Genomic DNA, 14,017 nt, shown 5'->3' with positions numbered 1-14,017 from the left:
AAAATATACAAACACCAGACATAATCAGGAGACTCACCATGTCCAGGCTTTTGGAGAGGTCGTGGGAGGGGTTTAGGTGAGGACCAGAGTCCCGTCACTCGGCCTCCTCATGCAGTCGAACACCTCTCGACTGTCGGCTCCTCGGTCAGAGTCTCACTGCGGAGACAAAATATAAAGATTAAGTCCTCCATTAACCTTTGTTACACCCACACACTCAGAGAGTTTATTCATTTGTTGGATTGCTGGTATTGCTTTAATCTTTGTATTTGTACAGTTTGTTGCTTATAATGTGGGTGATCCAGGATTTAGAGCTTATTCTAAGCTGCTCTGAATAAACATCAGCTACATGCTATAAATGTGAAGCTGCATTATCAAGACTTAAACAATAATCCCAAATGTCACATTTTTGGACATTGTGCTCCATGTTGCACATCTATTAATCACAAATCTTCCATCCTCGTACAACTATAGTGGACTTAAAACAGAAGGTATGAAAACTGAGAAAACTTTCAGAAAAGCATCAGAGTAAAGCAAAGATTGGAGTGGAACCACACTTTCCACAAATCCACCACATCTTTTAGTTTTTATGTGAGGGCGGGACATAAATCTGACGTTGCTGACGTCAATCTGCCACAGACTCCACTGTTGTTTCAGAAATTCTACTCTGAAAATAAAAAATGGTAATAACTAGAGATGGACCGATCCGATATTACGTATCGGTCCGATACTGACCTAAATTACTGGATCGGATATCGGAGAAAAATAAAAAATGTAATCCGATCCATTAAATATCACGAAACCACCTCACAAAACTTGCAACACGCCGTAACTCACCTCAGAACGTTAGCACGTCGGAGCAGTATGCATCACGTGATAGAGCGGCTGTGGCATGCGGGACCTGTCGGTGGTCTGGATAGCATTTGGAGCTTCGCTAGCAACCCGGCATTTCATCTCCGACAAAGTTATCCCCGAGAGAAGTAAAGCAAGTGTGTAAGTCCATCTCTGAATGTTTGTAAAGCATTCCTGCGTTAAGCTTAACAAGCGACTGCCTCTCACTCTCCGGCTGCTACTTCAATCGTGAAACTGCTTAATGATCAGCTGATCGGCTTTTCTGTCGGGAGTCCGTCTCTCTTGTTTGTTTTTGGCCCACTTTGCACCAGAAAGAGGAAACCAGCGGATAAACAACAGCAGCACGTTTAAGCTTGATAAGCTGTTGTTAGAATTTATTTATTATTACTTTCTACTCGAGGATCTTTTTCTACGTAGCTGACGCTGGTAACTGTGCAGGGGCGGATCTAGCAAAGTTTAGCCAGGGGGGCCGATAGGGCATTAACAGGGAAAAGGGGGCACAAAGACATACTTTTCTTTCTTATTCTCATTTAAAATGTCGAGCTTTTAATAAATAATTATCTGACACCCAAAGTTTTAATTTGATGTAAAATGAATAGAAGTCAATTACTGTATATAGTGACTATTAAGTCTAATATATATACCCTAGTAAGCTATAGTACTTTTTCCTTTGGGAAGGTACCATCTGTGCAGTCTGCAATTCTGTTGAAGAAAGATGTTGAATCTATTTAATATTTCTTGAAAAATAATTGATTTCTGTGCATTTTTTTCACACTTCATCAAATTAAGGTTGATTACGTCGATTAAGCATCATGAGGTGGAGCGTGAGGGGTGGTTCCCTATTTTTTATTTATTTATTTTTGTTGTTGCTGGGAGTTGGAACCCTATTAGTTAGATTGCTTAATATTTATGCTAAGTACTCTTTAAAATACCAGAATAGGGAGGATGGTGTAGGTTTAAGTTTATTAGATTGATCAGTATTGCTGAACTATGAAATATTTTTTTTGTATACAGGTATAACAGAATAGCTTTAGTGTAGTTGTTGTTTTAAACTTGAGTATGAACTTATACAAAATGCAGCAAGATATTTTAAAAAACAGTTTTGTTGATTAAAAAACACTATATCGGATTCATATCGGTATCGGCAGATATCCAAATTTATGATATCGGTATCGGACATAAAAAAGTGGTATCGTGCCATCTCTAGTAATAACACAGGGCATGAACCACAATCTCCCGAGTTAAAGTCCTGTTTACAGTTATGTGTCAGTAATTTTAAACTCCAGCTCTCTCGTTTGTGTCTCTTTTGTCCCACCTTCCTCTGCTCTCTTCTCTTGGCAGATGGCTGGCCTTTCCTGAGCCGGGTTTTGTCAGAGGATTTTTCCTGTTAAAATGACGTTTTTCCTTCCCACTGTTACCAATTGCCTACTCACGGGTGGATCGTTCAATTGTTGGAGTTTTCTCTCTAATAATTTAGGGCTTTAACTTTACAAAATAAAGTGCCTTGAGGTGACTGTTTGAGATTTGAAATGAAATGAAACTGAATGAAACTGAATTGAAAGCTAACCATCATTCACCACCTAATTTTTGTAACCTATCACATACTCTGTAAATCCCAGGGGGGATTATTCTGAGCAGTGATTTTCTTTTTTATAGGTGCCACAATGGCGCATTATTTGTTTCTAGATTTGAATTTCATAACCACTTTCTGTGAGGAGTTTGCATTAGTAATGTGTGTGATTGGTCGACTCTTTGCTGAAATGTTGCTTTCCATTCCACAATAACTGAAAAGAATGAATAAACCAATAAACGTATTGTCTTAAAAGAGCAGAATATTTCAGCAAAACATATCAGTGTCTTTCCACAACTCTTTACCAAAAATATTTCTAATATATTCAGGAATTTAGACTCTGGATTTTGTACTTTATACACAAGAAAGTCAGCAGCTTGTTACGCACCCAAGTTTCTGTTGTGATTTAATCTCTAGCTATTGCTTGGAAATTAATGCAATCAGGGGAATCTGTCCTGTTATAAATCCAATCAGATCATCCATTTCACATTTGTGAAAATTAAAATTATTTTTAAAAAGTCTAGAAGCAGGTGTAAATGTAGAAATAAGTATTTTAGTCCCTTAGCTCCATTCGCCGAGGGCTACCTCCTGCTACACCCTTGGCTGCCTCCAATTTCTGTCCAACGTTATTAACAGGAACTGCCTTTCCACTACCATGTGGCGCTACTAAGCAACTGCACCTTGAAAATATTTACCAGGTTGAATTCTCACATGTGCAGAATAATAAACAGTCAAAATTAAAGAGAAAAACAGAAAGAAAAGATATATGATGACATCCATAGGATTTCTTCAGTTTGCTCAACAACTCCTTCAAATCACAGACCTGTAAACATGTACCATGTACCAAGTGTAAGTTATTTGGCTATAATAATCTAAAAATTCACCCACTGATGGTGCTTTATGTTTAATATGGATGATATCAAAGATGTGCTCCCTATTATGAATAAAAATAAACCAGCTATTAACAATTTGAAACACACCACTTTGATTGTGACGCTGCTGTGAAATTGTTTTAATGTTATCTGACCGCAGACTCACACTAAGGCATTAATTAAATTACTCTGAATATAGTCTCACCATTAAATGCATTAGATGAAACTGCAGCTTTGGCCCACACTGTCAAATGCTAATGAGATGCAAGTCGCAGCTTGTGGTGTAACCACGTGGCAATGGCGGTGCAGGAGGGTGAGTGAGCAGCGCTGCTGTTAAACATCCCGGGGGGACTGGCGGGGTTGAGCCAAGCGTCAATTAGATTCTCCGTCACCTTGACCTTGTTTTCAATGACAGACCAGAGCAGGCTGGTGGTGCTGCTGCTTCTTTTGCTTTATGTGGAACAGCCATTTTTTACCATCCAGTAAAAGGAAAAAACACAGTGCAACAGTGGGCAGAGAAATATCAGGAAAAAGGATTTTGATCAATACAACACAATAACTAGCTGAGATTTCTGCCTTTCAAAGCCTCGCGTCCCCACTCCTACTCTCTTTTGGAGCACAAACTCCCCAAACAGCACAACTTCAAAGCATTTACTACTGCTCAATAATGGAGGATGTTGCTACGTGTGAGAGACCAGGAACGCAACACATGAATGCTAACGAGCCTGCTTCTCACACTAAGAGAGCTGCATTTCTGCCACAGGATTCAGGCCTCCTCGCTCCACTTTTCTGCTACATCTCTGCTCCCATTTGGTTAACACATCTCTAGCATGAAAAGTGTGATTTGACTGAGTGCCAGTGATGGATTACTGAGGAGGAAGAGGATGGAGGACGCAGTAAGGTGATGTAGTTACCACTTCTTTTGTTGGCAGACAGACCGAGGACCAGGCCACGGGTTTCTCTACACTCGTGTAAGTGACACATTTGCAGACAAAATAATAGAAAAATTCAAAATTGCTCTCACCGTTTTACAGAGCTGCAGGTGGAGGTAAACACACTGCTATTACTTGGGTGATTTCCTCGTGTTCCTTGGACTACCGCTGCAGTCCAAGATCCCAGAGGTATCCCAAGGAAACTCACTACAGAGGCAGCTGATTAATGTGCCATTATTTAGTGTCATATATTATATCATATTATATTATATTATATTATATTAATTTCGTTAAGAAAGAGCAGGCGAGCCTCCTTGTGATGTGACATGTCGGAACTTCAATATGCTCAAAAACAAAATTATCTCATTGACTGTGTTGTTTTCTTAAATCAGCATTTTATGATTAAAAGTGGAATTGATCAGAACTGTAGGAGGATCTAAAATCAATCACACTACAAAAACCAGAACAACACAAACAAGTCATACAGAACTAATATAAATACAGCCAGAGGAAGGATTCAAGTGTGATGGATGTAGCTTCAACCACATATAAAAAGAAAAAGAAAAAAAGAAGCACATGGTACAAGGACAACAGGACCTACATCCCCAACCGTGGCTGTATATACACTTGCATACAGAGTTGTGCTTCAGTTTTAATAAAATCCCCGTGTGGGCTCATTTTCTAATAACCTTTCATCTCCCTGAAGAGGGCAGGTGATTAAAGCAAGATAATTAAGTATACAGCAATGACTTTTTAAGGACGTTGACGATACTGCAGCAGTGGCAGATGGTGAGCTCAGCATGTGACAAAAAGACAATGATGATTTAAAAAAAAAAAAGAAAAGAAAAAAAAAGTAAAAAGCAGGCCAGGGAGCGAGCACTAGCAAGCAAGACTGTTAAAAATACACTTTCCACACAACTTTTATCATTGGACTGACATGTTTTACACTGAAAAGCCTGCATAATAAAGGATGTAAACACTGCGTTAAATGCATCCACTCTCTTTGAGTCAGGTTTATTTGAATAAACTTAATCACAGCTAGAGTCTCAAAGGGCTTCAAAACACCCACATTATAGGACAATAAATTAAAACGCACTCCCCAATCTCAGAGCTTCGGCAAGAACAAAAACTCTGCAAATGCATTTCATTTGATTCTGTCAAACAGTCATTAACATCATTAAACTCCTGTCAAAGACAAATGTTTGCAAGAATTAAGCAACAAAAGCAAAATTAGTTTCACTGCGCTTCAGTGACGTGGTACAAATGCAGTGCTTGTTGCACATGGAATACAAATAACCTTAGTTGCTTATGAGGACTGGTTATTTATAACAGAGGAGGGTCGAGCCAGGCAACAACTTGGCTGTGAGGACAGGCACAGAGAGGGGGATCAGTTACACGAAGGGATCTTACATGTCCCTAATTAAATAATAAGGAGCACAAAGATATCATAATCCAGACCTAGGCTTTTAATATTTAGCATCTGCCAACAAGTGTGATGACACTTTTATTATATTTGCTTGATTTTTCTTCTGTGAGGCACTTTCTTTAATTATTGCAAGTTACATGAAAAACAAAGCAAATTATGTGCATTTAAAATGTATTAAAATATGTTTTTAACCAACAATAAGAATTAAAAGTATCCTGTAGTCTAGATTTACATTAACGTGAATTCTAAATTAGACTGAATGTGAAAGGAATTCTCCAGTTATATCTTCCCATGTCGTGACCATCCCACAACACTGCTGTTGAGCTCTCATTACTTTACCAACAGGGGCTTCGAAAGGTTGTAAAATGAAATGTGGCACTTCAATGCATGAATTTAAAAAAAAACATACAAACCAGGAGGAGGAGGATTAAGCAACAGCTATGGCAAAGAAATGAAGGCATCCTTAATTACTGTAGCTAACTGCAAGGACACTATTGATATGTTTAGCATGATTTGTAGTGAACTACACTGTCATTGGGGTCCATTTAGCCACCTTTTTTATATTAAGATCATGTTCTGTCTTGGTGTGCACAGGTGTGTAATGGTTCAGGTAAAGAGTAAACTGAAAATAGCTTTTATTGCAGGGCGATAGTGGCAAGGCTTGTTGCAAAAAAGCACAGGTCATAGGCTGAGCCCAAAAAAACAATGTCTGCACACTGATCAGCTATAAAATTAAAACCATGTAACAGTGGGTAGGTCCCACTCATGCTTCACAACAGCTCTCATATTTTGCGGTACGGACAAAAGACCTCTGGTGTCTACCACACACCACTGGCAGAGGATGCACTGTGGCTTGTGGGTTGGGACCTCTGCAGATCAGGCTTGTTCTGACACATGTTCAGATACTTTTATTGGACAGTCACTCAGCTATGGGCTCTTTCTGAGCACGTTCCTTGAACTGTGGGAGAGGTTGATGAGATCTGGGTGTGCCCTGGGCAGTAATAATGTTTAGGTGGTTGGGATGTGTTACACAAACCGTCACAAGATTTTGGAATGAGAGTGGGCTGAATAACACAGTATTTTCAATACTGCAGATCACATTTTCGGATGTGTTACACTTAGTTTGTATTTTACATGTTCTGTTGAATGTGGCCATATACAGAAAGCAATCCGATAGGAGACGTGAGCAGATGCAGTAAACCTGGTGTCAGTCAGAAGATTGGAAACTAGAAACACAACTGGCAGAATATAGGATGTTGTAAGAGATTGCTAGGATTGCGTGAGCCACAGTAGGCGACTAAGGTATGAATGAATGATGCATTCAGACAAACAAACAGCTTCACAGCTCAAGATATTTTCAGAAATCTCACTGAAATTCAAATAGACAACTTCCACATACAACCTTTGTGAATGTGTGCGACTGTGTGTGCAGAAAGGCAGAAGTGCTACTGGTTCCATCCCCAGTGGGACTGAAACACTACCATCACTACCAGCGTCAGAGGTCAGACTGTAGCCTGGCTAAAAATGCAACCACTCATGCTGCTGTAATGCACTCTGGACAACTACATCCACCAAATAGCTGCATTCTGCCACTACAAAACCATCCCATGCTCAGGCACTCGGTCCCTAATGCCTCTTCTAGCCTCTCCTGTCCCCATCCTCCATTCTGAGGAAAGGTTAGCTGAACCTGGGGAGAGTTTTATTTCAGGGCTGTGTTTATTTAGGTCGTTTTCACTGCAGGGAACTTTTATGAGCAGGCTTTTATGTTCATACAAGACTTCAAATAATGCCCTGCGCAATCCTGTGAGCTTGCACCAGCGGGGGATGGGAAGAAGAGAAGAAAAAGGCTTTTTCTCTTATACAAAGCTTTTCTGACTAACATTTGATCTGACGACAAAAGACAATCCAGACTCTCTCATAATAATCCAAGTGCTGAGAATGACACTGTTTCCTACACTTGAGATTTGCTTCTGAAGTGATACCTGCAAACTAAAGTAAAACGGCTCAAAAACTAATGAGAATAAAATTAACATGATTTCATGTTTTAGTTTTTGTTTCCATGACCCTCTCTCTCAGGAATTTATTTTGTGAAGTATAGTTCCTCTGTATTTTCCAGTTTTACCATCCACCACTTAAGCAGAGAAAAACTACCAAAAGCTTGGGGAAAACAAAAGCCTATAGCCTGGCTGTTTTAGTTTCTTTCCCAGGAGATTTGTTGCCAGGTGTCCGACAGAATTGCACTGTCAAGTAATCAATGCATCACGCTCATTTCCTTTCTAGAAAGCTGTATTACTACAAGGGTTGTTTGCTGGACTTTCAGCAGAATGAAGCTCATTCAAAACAGGATGCAGCTTGTTCCAAGCATGAGGCCAAACTCTCAAATAGCCAATGTCAAAAATGAATCTGAATCCAATTTGAGCAAGCATATATTCAGAGACCAGACACACCAACTGTTAGGTTTCAGTCACATTTAGTAATCAGGTCAAGCCGATGCACATTTTCTTTATCTATACCATGCTGGCTGTTTGGTTTTCTTCTAAGTTTGTGTGTTTTTCCTCCTCTCGCTCTTTCTCATCTTCTCTCTCGGTTGGTTTTAATGCATGTTAAAGTTTTGGTTGTTTTGGATTTTTCCTTGTGTATTTGTATGTTTCGCATTTTCAATATGTTGATAAATTTTAATTTTCTCCCATTTTTAAATATGTTTTTCTGCCTGTGAAGTCCTTTCAAACTTCATTCTGAGCTTGACTTGATAAATCTTTAACATTTAATGTTATTTATTTGCCAATTGTCTACATCGAGCATGGTTTATTTTAAAAAAAAAAAATGTTTGGCCTCCGCCATCTTGGTTACACAAAAATGCAAACAAACAAACAAAAACAAAAAACCCCAAAACAAATTGACTGCTCGCTGATTTGTGATTGACATTAGTCGATGTGCCGTGGAAAACATGGCTAATCCACCTTTTTATAACGTGGTATGACCAAAATGTACAAAATAAGAGTGTTGGTTTTATTCAGTATGACACAAGGTGAGCAACTGAGCCCATAAACTCGTAAGTATTTACAGAGGTCCAGAAAGAAAGCCATTTCCCAGCCAATTGCAAGCGTTTTTGCAACCACAACTATCGCCATCTGGTGACCTTCAGATGAATTGCAGGTTTAAGGCACTTCCAAATTGACATTTTTCTGACCAGAAAGTTACATCCATATTTTATACAATCTATGAATCTAACGCAAAATGCTTGTCGGTTTGGATTTCTGTGTCAAATATTAAACAGGAAGTTGTTAGGCTGCTTCAGCAAGCCAATCAGATTCAAGCTGAGACTCACCTTTGCATCCTAGTCTCTCTCTCATTACTATTTGTAATGTTCCATACATTAACATCTTTCATTTAAAAAAAAGAGAACTTAAAAAGGAAAAAATAAGCATTAAAAAACTCAAGTATACACTTTTCTAATTTACTATGAAAAATTTGTGTAATGTAAAATCAAACTGATAAGGGTTGTACAGAAAAATACATGCAAGTCCTGACAACATGAAACCGTAGCCTCATTCACCATCTCCCCCGTCCATCAGTCTGTGCACACTCACTCCTTTATCCTGACTGCAATGTGATTTCCAGAACACACTCCGGATTTGGATATTTTTGGGGCATGCTGCAGGTTTTCAGTGTGAGAGCACATATTATGACAGATGTGCAGGATGTGAAGACGGGTCAGAAACTCCTTCTTCTATACTTAATTTCAAAAACAATGTGAGTCTTGACCCGCTAACCTCGGTGACAGAGCCTCATTCTCTGCAGCTTTCTCCTAACACTGAGGCAATCTGTGTGGGCGCTCCCACCAGCTCTGCAGAATCATAATGCGTTTCAGTGCAGGTACTGTAACCCTGAACATTATGACGCCTCACAGCACAGCAGAGAACATATTTCACCAGCTGCACAGATCCTCTGTGATCTCCTGGCAGAGCCCGAGATGTCCGACTCTGCTGCAGAGCCAATAAACCCAACTACAAATGTTATAAATGTGAGCCACAGCTGGCAGGGAAGAGCTACACTCAGCAACAGAGATCCGAAGGTACACATCCGAAGGTAGATGCTTTTAGGGACAAGGCTATATTTACTAGAGATGGACCAATCCGATATTACGTATCGGTCCGATACTGACGTAAATTACTGGATCGGATATCGGAGAGAAATAAAAAATGTAATCCGATCCATCAAATATCAAAAAAGCACCTCGCAAAACTTGCGACATGGCGTAACTCGGCTCATAACCGTAGCACCTCAGAGCAGTGTGCTCACGTGATAGAGCGGCTGTGTGTATTTGTAGCCTTGGTACCAAACCAGCATTTCATTTCCGAGGAAGTTTTCCCAGAGAGAAGTAAAGCAAGTGTGTAAGTTGATCTCTGAATGTTTGTAAAGCATTCCACACGTTAAGCTTAACAACCGATATATGGAGCGACTGCCTCTCCTGTTGCTACTTCAATCATGAAACTGATCAATGATCAGCTGATCGGCTTTTCTGTCGCGAGTCCGTCTCTCTTCTTTGTTTTTGGCCCACTTTGCACCAGAAAGAGGAAACCAGCGGCTGAACAACAGCAGCACGTTTAAGCTTGATAAGCTGTTGTTAGAATTTATTTATTATTACTTTCTACTCGAGGATCTTTTTCTACGCAGCTGATGGCTGGTAACTGTGCAGGGGCGGATCTAGCAAAGTTTAGCCAGGGGGGCCGATAGGGCATTAACAGGGAAAAGGGGGCACAAAGACATACTTTTCTTTCTTATTCTCATTAAAATGTCTAGCTTTTAATAAATAATTATCTGGATCTTACACCCAAAGTTTTAATCTTGTGTGAAATATATAGAAGTCCATTACTGTATATAGTAACTGTTAAGTCTAATATACTGGGTGGCTGTAGCTCAGGTGGCAGAGCAGGTCAGCCACTAATCAGAAGGTCGGTGGTTCGATCCCAGGCTGCATCCTGGCTGCATGCCAAATGTCCTTGGGCAAGATACTAACCCCGTGTTTGCCTACTGGTGGTGGTCAGAGGGCCCGGTGGCGCCTGTGTCCGGCAGCCTCGCCTCTGTCAGTGCGCCCCAGGGCAGCTGTGGCTACAATGTAGCTTGCCATCGCCAGTGTGTGTGTGAATGGGTGAATGACTGAATGTAGTGTAAAGCGCTTTGGGGTCCTATGGACTAGAAAAGCGCTATACAAATGCAGGCCATTTACCATTTACCCTAGTAAGCTATAGTACTTTTTCCTTTGGGAAGAGCAGTCTGCAATTCCTTGTGCAGTCTGCAATTCTGTTGAAGAAAGATGTTGAATCTATTTAATTATTCTTGAAAAATAATTTATTTCTGTGCATTTTTTTTTTCACACTGCATCAAATTAAATTTGATTACATCGATTAAGCATCATGAGGTGGAGGGTGGGGGGTGGTTCCCTATTTTTCTTTGCTGGGAGTTTGCAACCCTATTAGTTAGGTTGCTTAATATTTCTGCTAAGTACTCTTTAAAATACCAGAATAGGAAGGATGGAGTAGGTTTAACTTTATTAGTTTGATCAGTATTGATGAGCTTTAGTGTTGTTGTTTATTTAAACTTGAGTATGAACGTATACAAAATGCAGCAAGATATTAAAAAAAAAACAAAAAACAGTTTTATTGATTAAAAAAAAAAAAAAACACTATATCGGATTCATATCGGTATCGGCAGATATCAAAATTTATGATATCGGTATCGGACATAAAAAAGTGGTATCGTGCCATCTCTAATATTTACCTTAAAAAAATATCACAGCATGCTCTGAATTTATAGCCAGGAGTCGCAGACAGGGTGAGATGTCTGAGCCAGGCCTAGTTTCCTGTGTAAGACTAGAATGCGAGAAAAAGGGAGTAATGTTACAATAAGTGTTATACATTTCAGTGAGCCTCTAAAGATTTGTACAAAAGACTCAATTTCTAGATCTTAACAAAGCCAAGCACTGGAAAGAAGAGTCAGGGCTAACAGCCAGAGATAAAAATAGCGTGTAAAATATCATCAAAATTAAGAGGGATGTTAATTAACACCTGGTTGTCTGTGAAGTTTTAGCTGCTGCTCACAGTCTTTTTAAAGAAGCCATTATCCCATATCACAGGCTGGGATCTGCAGAATTTCTACACATTTGCTTTAAAGATGAGAGGCGAGACCACATCAGGGTCTCTAGAAAAGTGCTAATTGGAGGCAGAGGCCTCCAAACATCAGGCATCCTGGTCGTAGTTTAAGCAGACAAAGCAAAGGGTGACGGTCCACACAATTTAAAACAGAGCATATCGACTAACAGTTCACACCACGGCCTGTCCGGGCTCAATTGTTTTCTCTGCAATTGTTTGCGTTTAAATCTTAAATTGGTACTGGCTGTAAAGATCCATTAGTTGAGGTCAAGATTTATGATATACAACTGAGGTGTCTTGAGATAGTAACTAGATTATTGGCTGTGTGAGATGAACTACACAAGTCCTACCTTTTTTTTTTAAAGGGGGAAAAATTTCATTTGTTATGTATTTTTGCTTATATGGGTATAGATATATAAAACAAACAAACAAACAAACAACAACAAAAAAAAAAAAACACAAAAAAAAAAACACAGGTGGGCCCGAGGGTGTGAGCCTCAGTTTTGTAAGGAATAAAAAAAGGCCTTGCCAGGAGGGGGAGACTCCTCTAAGAAAAAGAGCATGTCTGGGAAAACATGCTTACTTTCTCTGTGACATGACTGGTCCTTTATCGGCTCAATCCCCAGTTTTTGGAACACAGTTCATTCCATGATGAACTATATGCACTAAAGTTTTAGCCAAAAAACGTACAGTTTCACACTGAGATCCGACCACCAATGCTCAGCTCTAGACTTCGTCGTGGGAACACACTAACCAATGGGTGACTGCATGCTTCTTTCATACTAGCTTTAAGGAAAAGTTGCTAATTATAAATTATTGATGGTGTTTTCCACAGAATTCGATTGTATTAGCGGCTGAAGTGTGGATGGAAGCACGTGTGTGTTTGCATGTTCTCGGATGGATAAAACATTAAAATACGTGACAAACTATGCACAGATGGCCATCAATACACCAGGACAGCCCGCGCAATAAAAGTGTACGTGTGAAATCCTCAATAATCAGCAGATTATATATTGTATCACTGTTGGAAATAAGCTTTCCTTAACAAACACACAGCTCTGTTCTTTGGCTCTGAACCCTAATGCACCATCAAGACTCTCGGACCAACAGGGAGAGTCCGAAGACTGACTAGAGCCTTCAGGCTTCTGTTGAAATCATCATTTGGACAAAATTAACAGAACAGCAGTATTTGTTAAAGTCTGGCCTTGCCATATTTGGAAGCTTGTTAAGGATCCCCCGGTGTCACAATTAAATGGTTGTTAGAAAAAGAAAAGAAAAAAAAAAGGTCTGGGTTAATTTTCTGAAGGAGTGTATTTTAAGCCAATACCATAATGGCACCGAGTCAAAGCTGAGCCAGGTAAGCCTGTCAGAAAATATTCTAAATTTGATTATATAATCAAATATTACAAACATTTGCACATTTGACTATGAAAATGAATAAGTGATTGTGGAAAAAAAAAAAAAAAAGACAGTGCTAACAGTGGATGGTTTTCTGGATTTCCACCATGAAAGTGTTAGACCCACTGGCTATCCACCCACCACACTACATACTGTGTGACAAAGCCATAACAGCTGTTTGGCGGGAGTTTAGGTGCAGTTCTTGCTACTTCAGACACACAGCGACTGATGACAGAACAGTAAATCATTTCATGCACCACGCTCCGGACTGATATCAGCTGAGGACCTTTTTGCCCAGAGAACTTTTATTTGGATTTTTGATATTTTTGCATTCTTTTCCCATAGTAACTCTTTCTGTCATTACATGTGTAATTAACAGTCATGGCGAGCCTTTTAAATACATAAGTAAGTGTAACAGAGCTAGCTTGTGTCTGAAAAAACATTTTAAAAATAAAACTAATTCTCAATGCTTGGCAGCACTTAAGTAAAGCAAAAATCACGAAAGCTCCTGAGCTGGACCCTAACCACAGTCTCCACTAAGAGACACTCTCCAGTATCCAAATGTGGGCTCTGAAACATTTTAGAAGGCCAGTGATCCCTCTCTGCATCCAACAGTAGCGATGACATCAGTGCCAAAGGACACCTGGTGCAAAGCTCACACCGTAGCACAATGACAGAGCATTCATTGCCCATATTGACCCATGTTCTGCTTGTTTGTATAAACAGTTTCTAATAATGTTTTCCTCTTAAATATTTTATTATAAATGTACATCTAAAGCTAAATAACGGTACTTTAAATTTTCACTTATTTACTGTGG

The 14,017-nt window shown here is 39.6% G+C and overlaps 1 protein-coding gene across 1 annotated transcript in view; it reads right to left on the bottom strand.

Annotated features, from left to right (window-relative positions):
• LOC146657999 (spermatid perinuclear RNA-binding protein-like) overlaps positions 1–14,017 on the bottom strand; it is a 102,681-nt gene that overhangs the window by 59,555 nt on the left and 29,109 nt on the right. The window contains exon 2 of the mRNA XM_085426391.1: positions 38–156. Within this exon, the coding sequence (XP_085282517.1) occupies positions 38–40 (3 nt within the window). The 5' untranslated portion in view covers positions 41–156. The remainder of the gene's footprint in view (positions 1–37; positions 157–14,017) is intronic.

Source organism: Rhamphochromis longiceps, linkage group LG12, assembly GCF_057381845.1.
Source record: "Rhamphochromis longiceps isolate RC_006_pf linkage group LG12, R_longiceps_female_GT1.1, whole genome shotgun sequence".
NCBI lineage: Eukaryota > Metazoa > Chordata > Actinopteri > Cichliformes > Cichlidae > Rhamphochromis > Rhamphochromis longiceps.
This window is presented reverse-complemented; position numbering and strand designations above follow the sequence as displayed.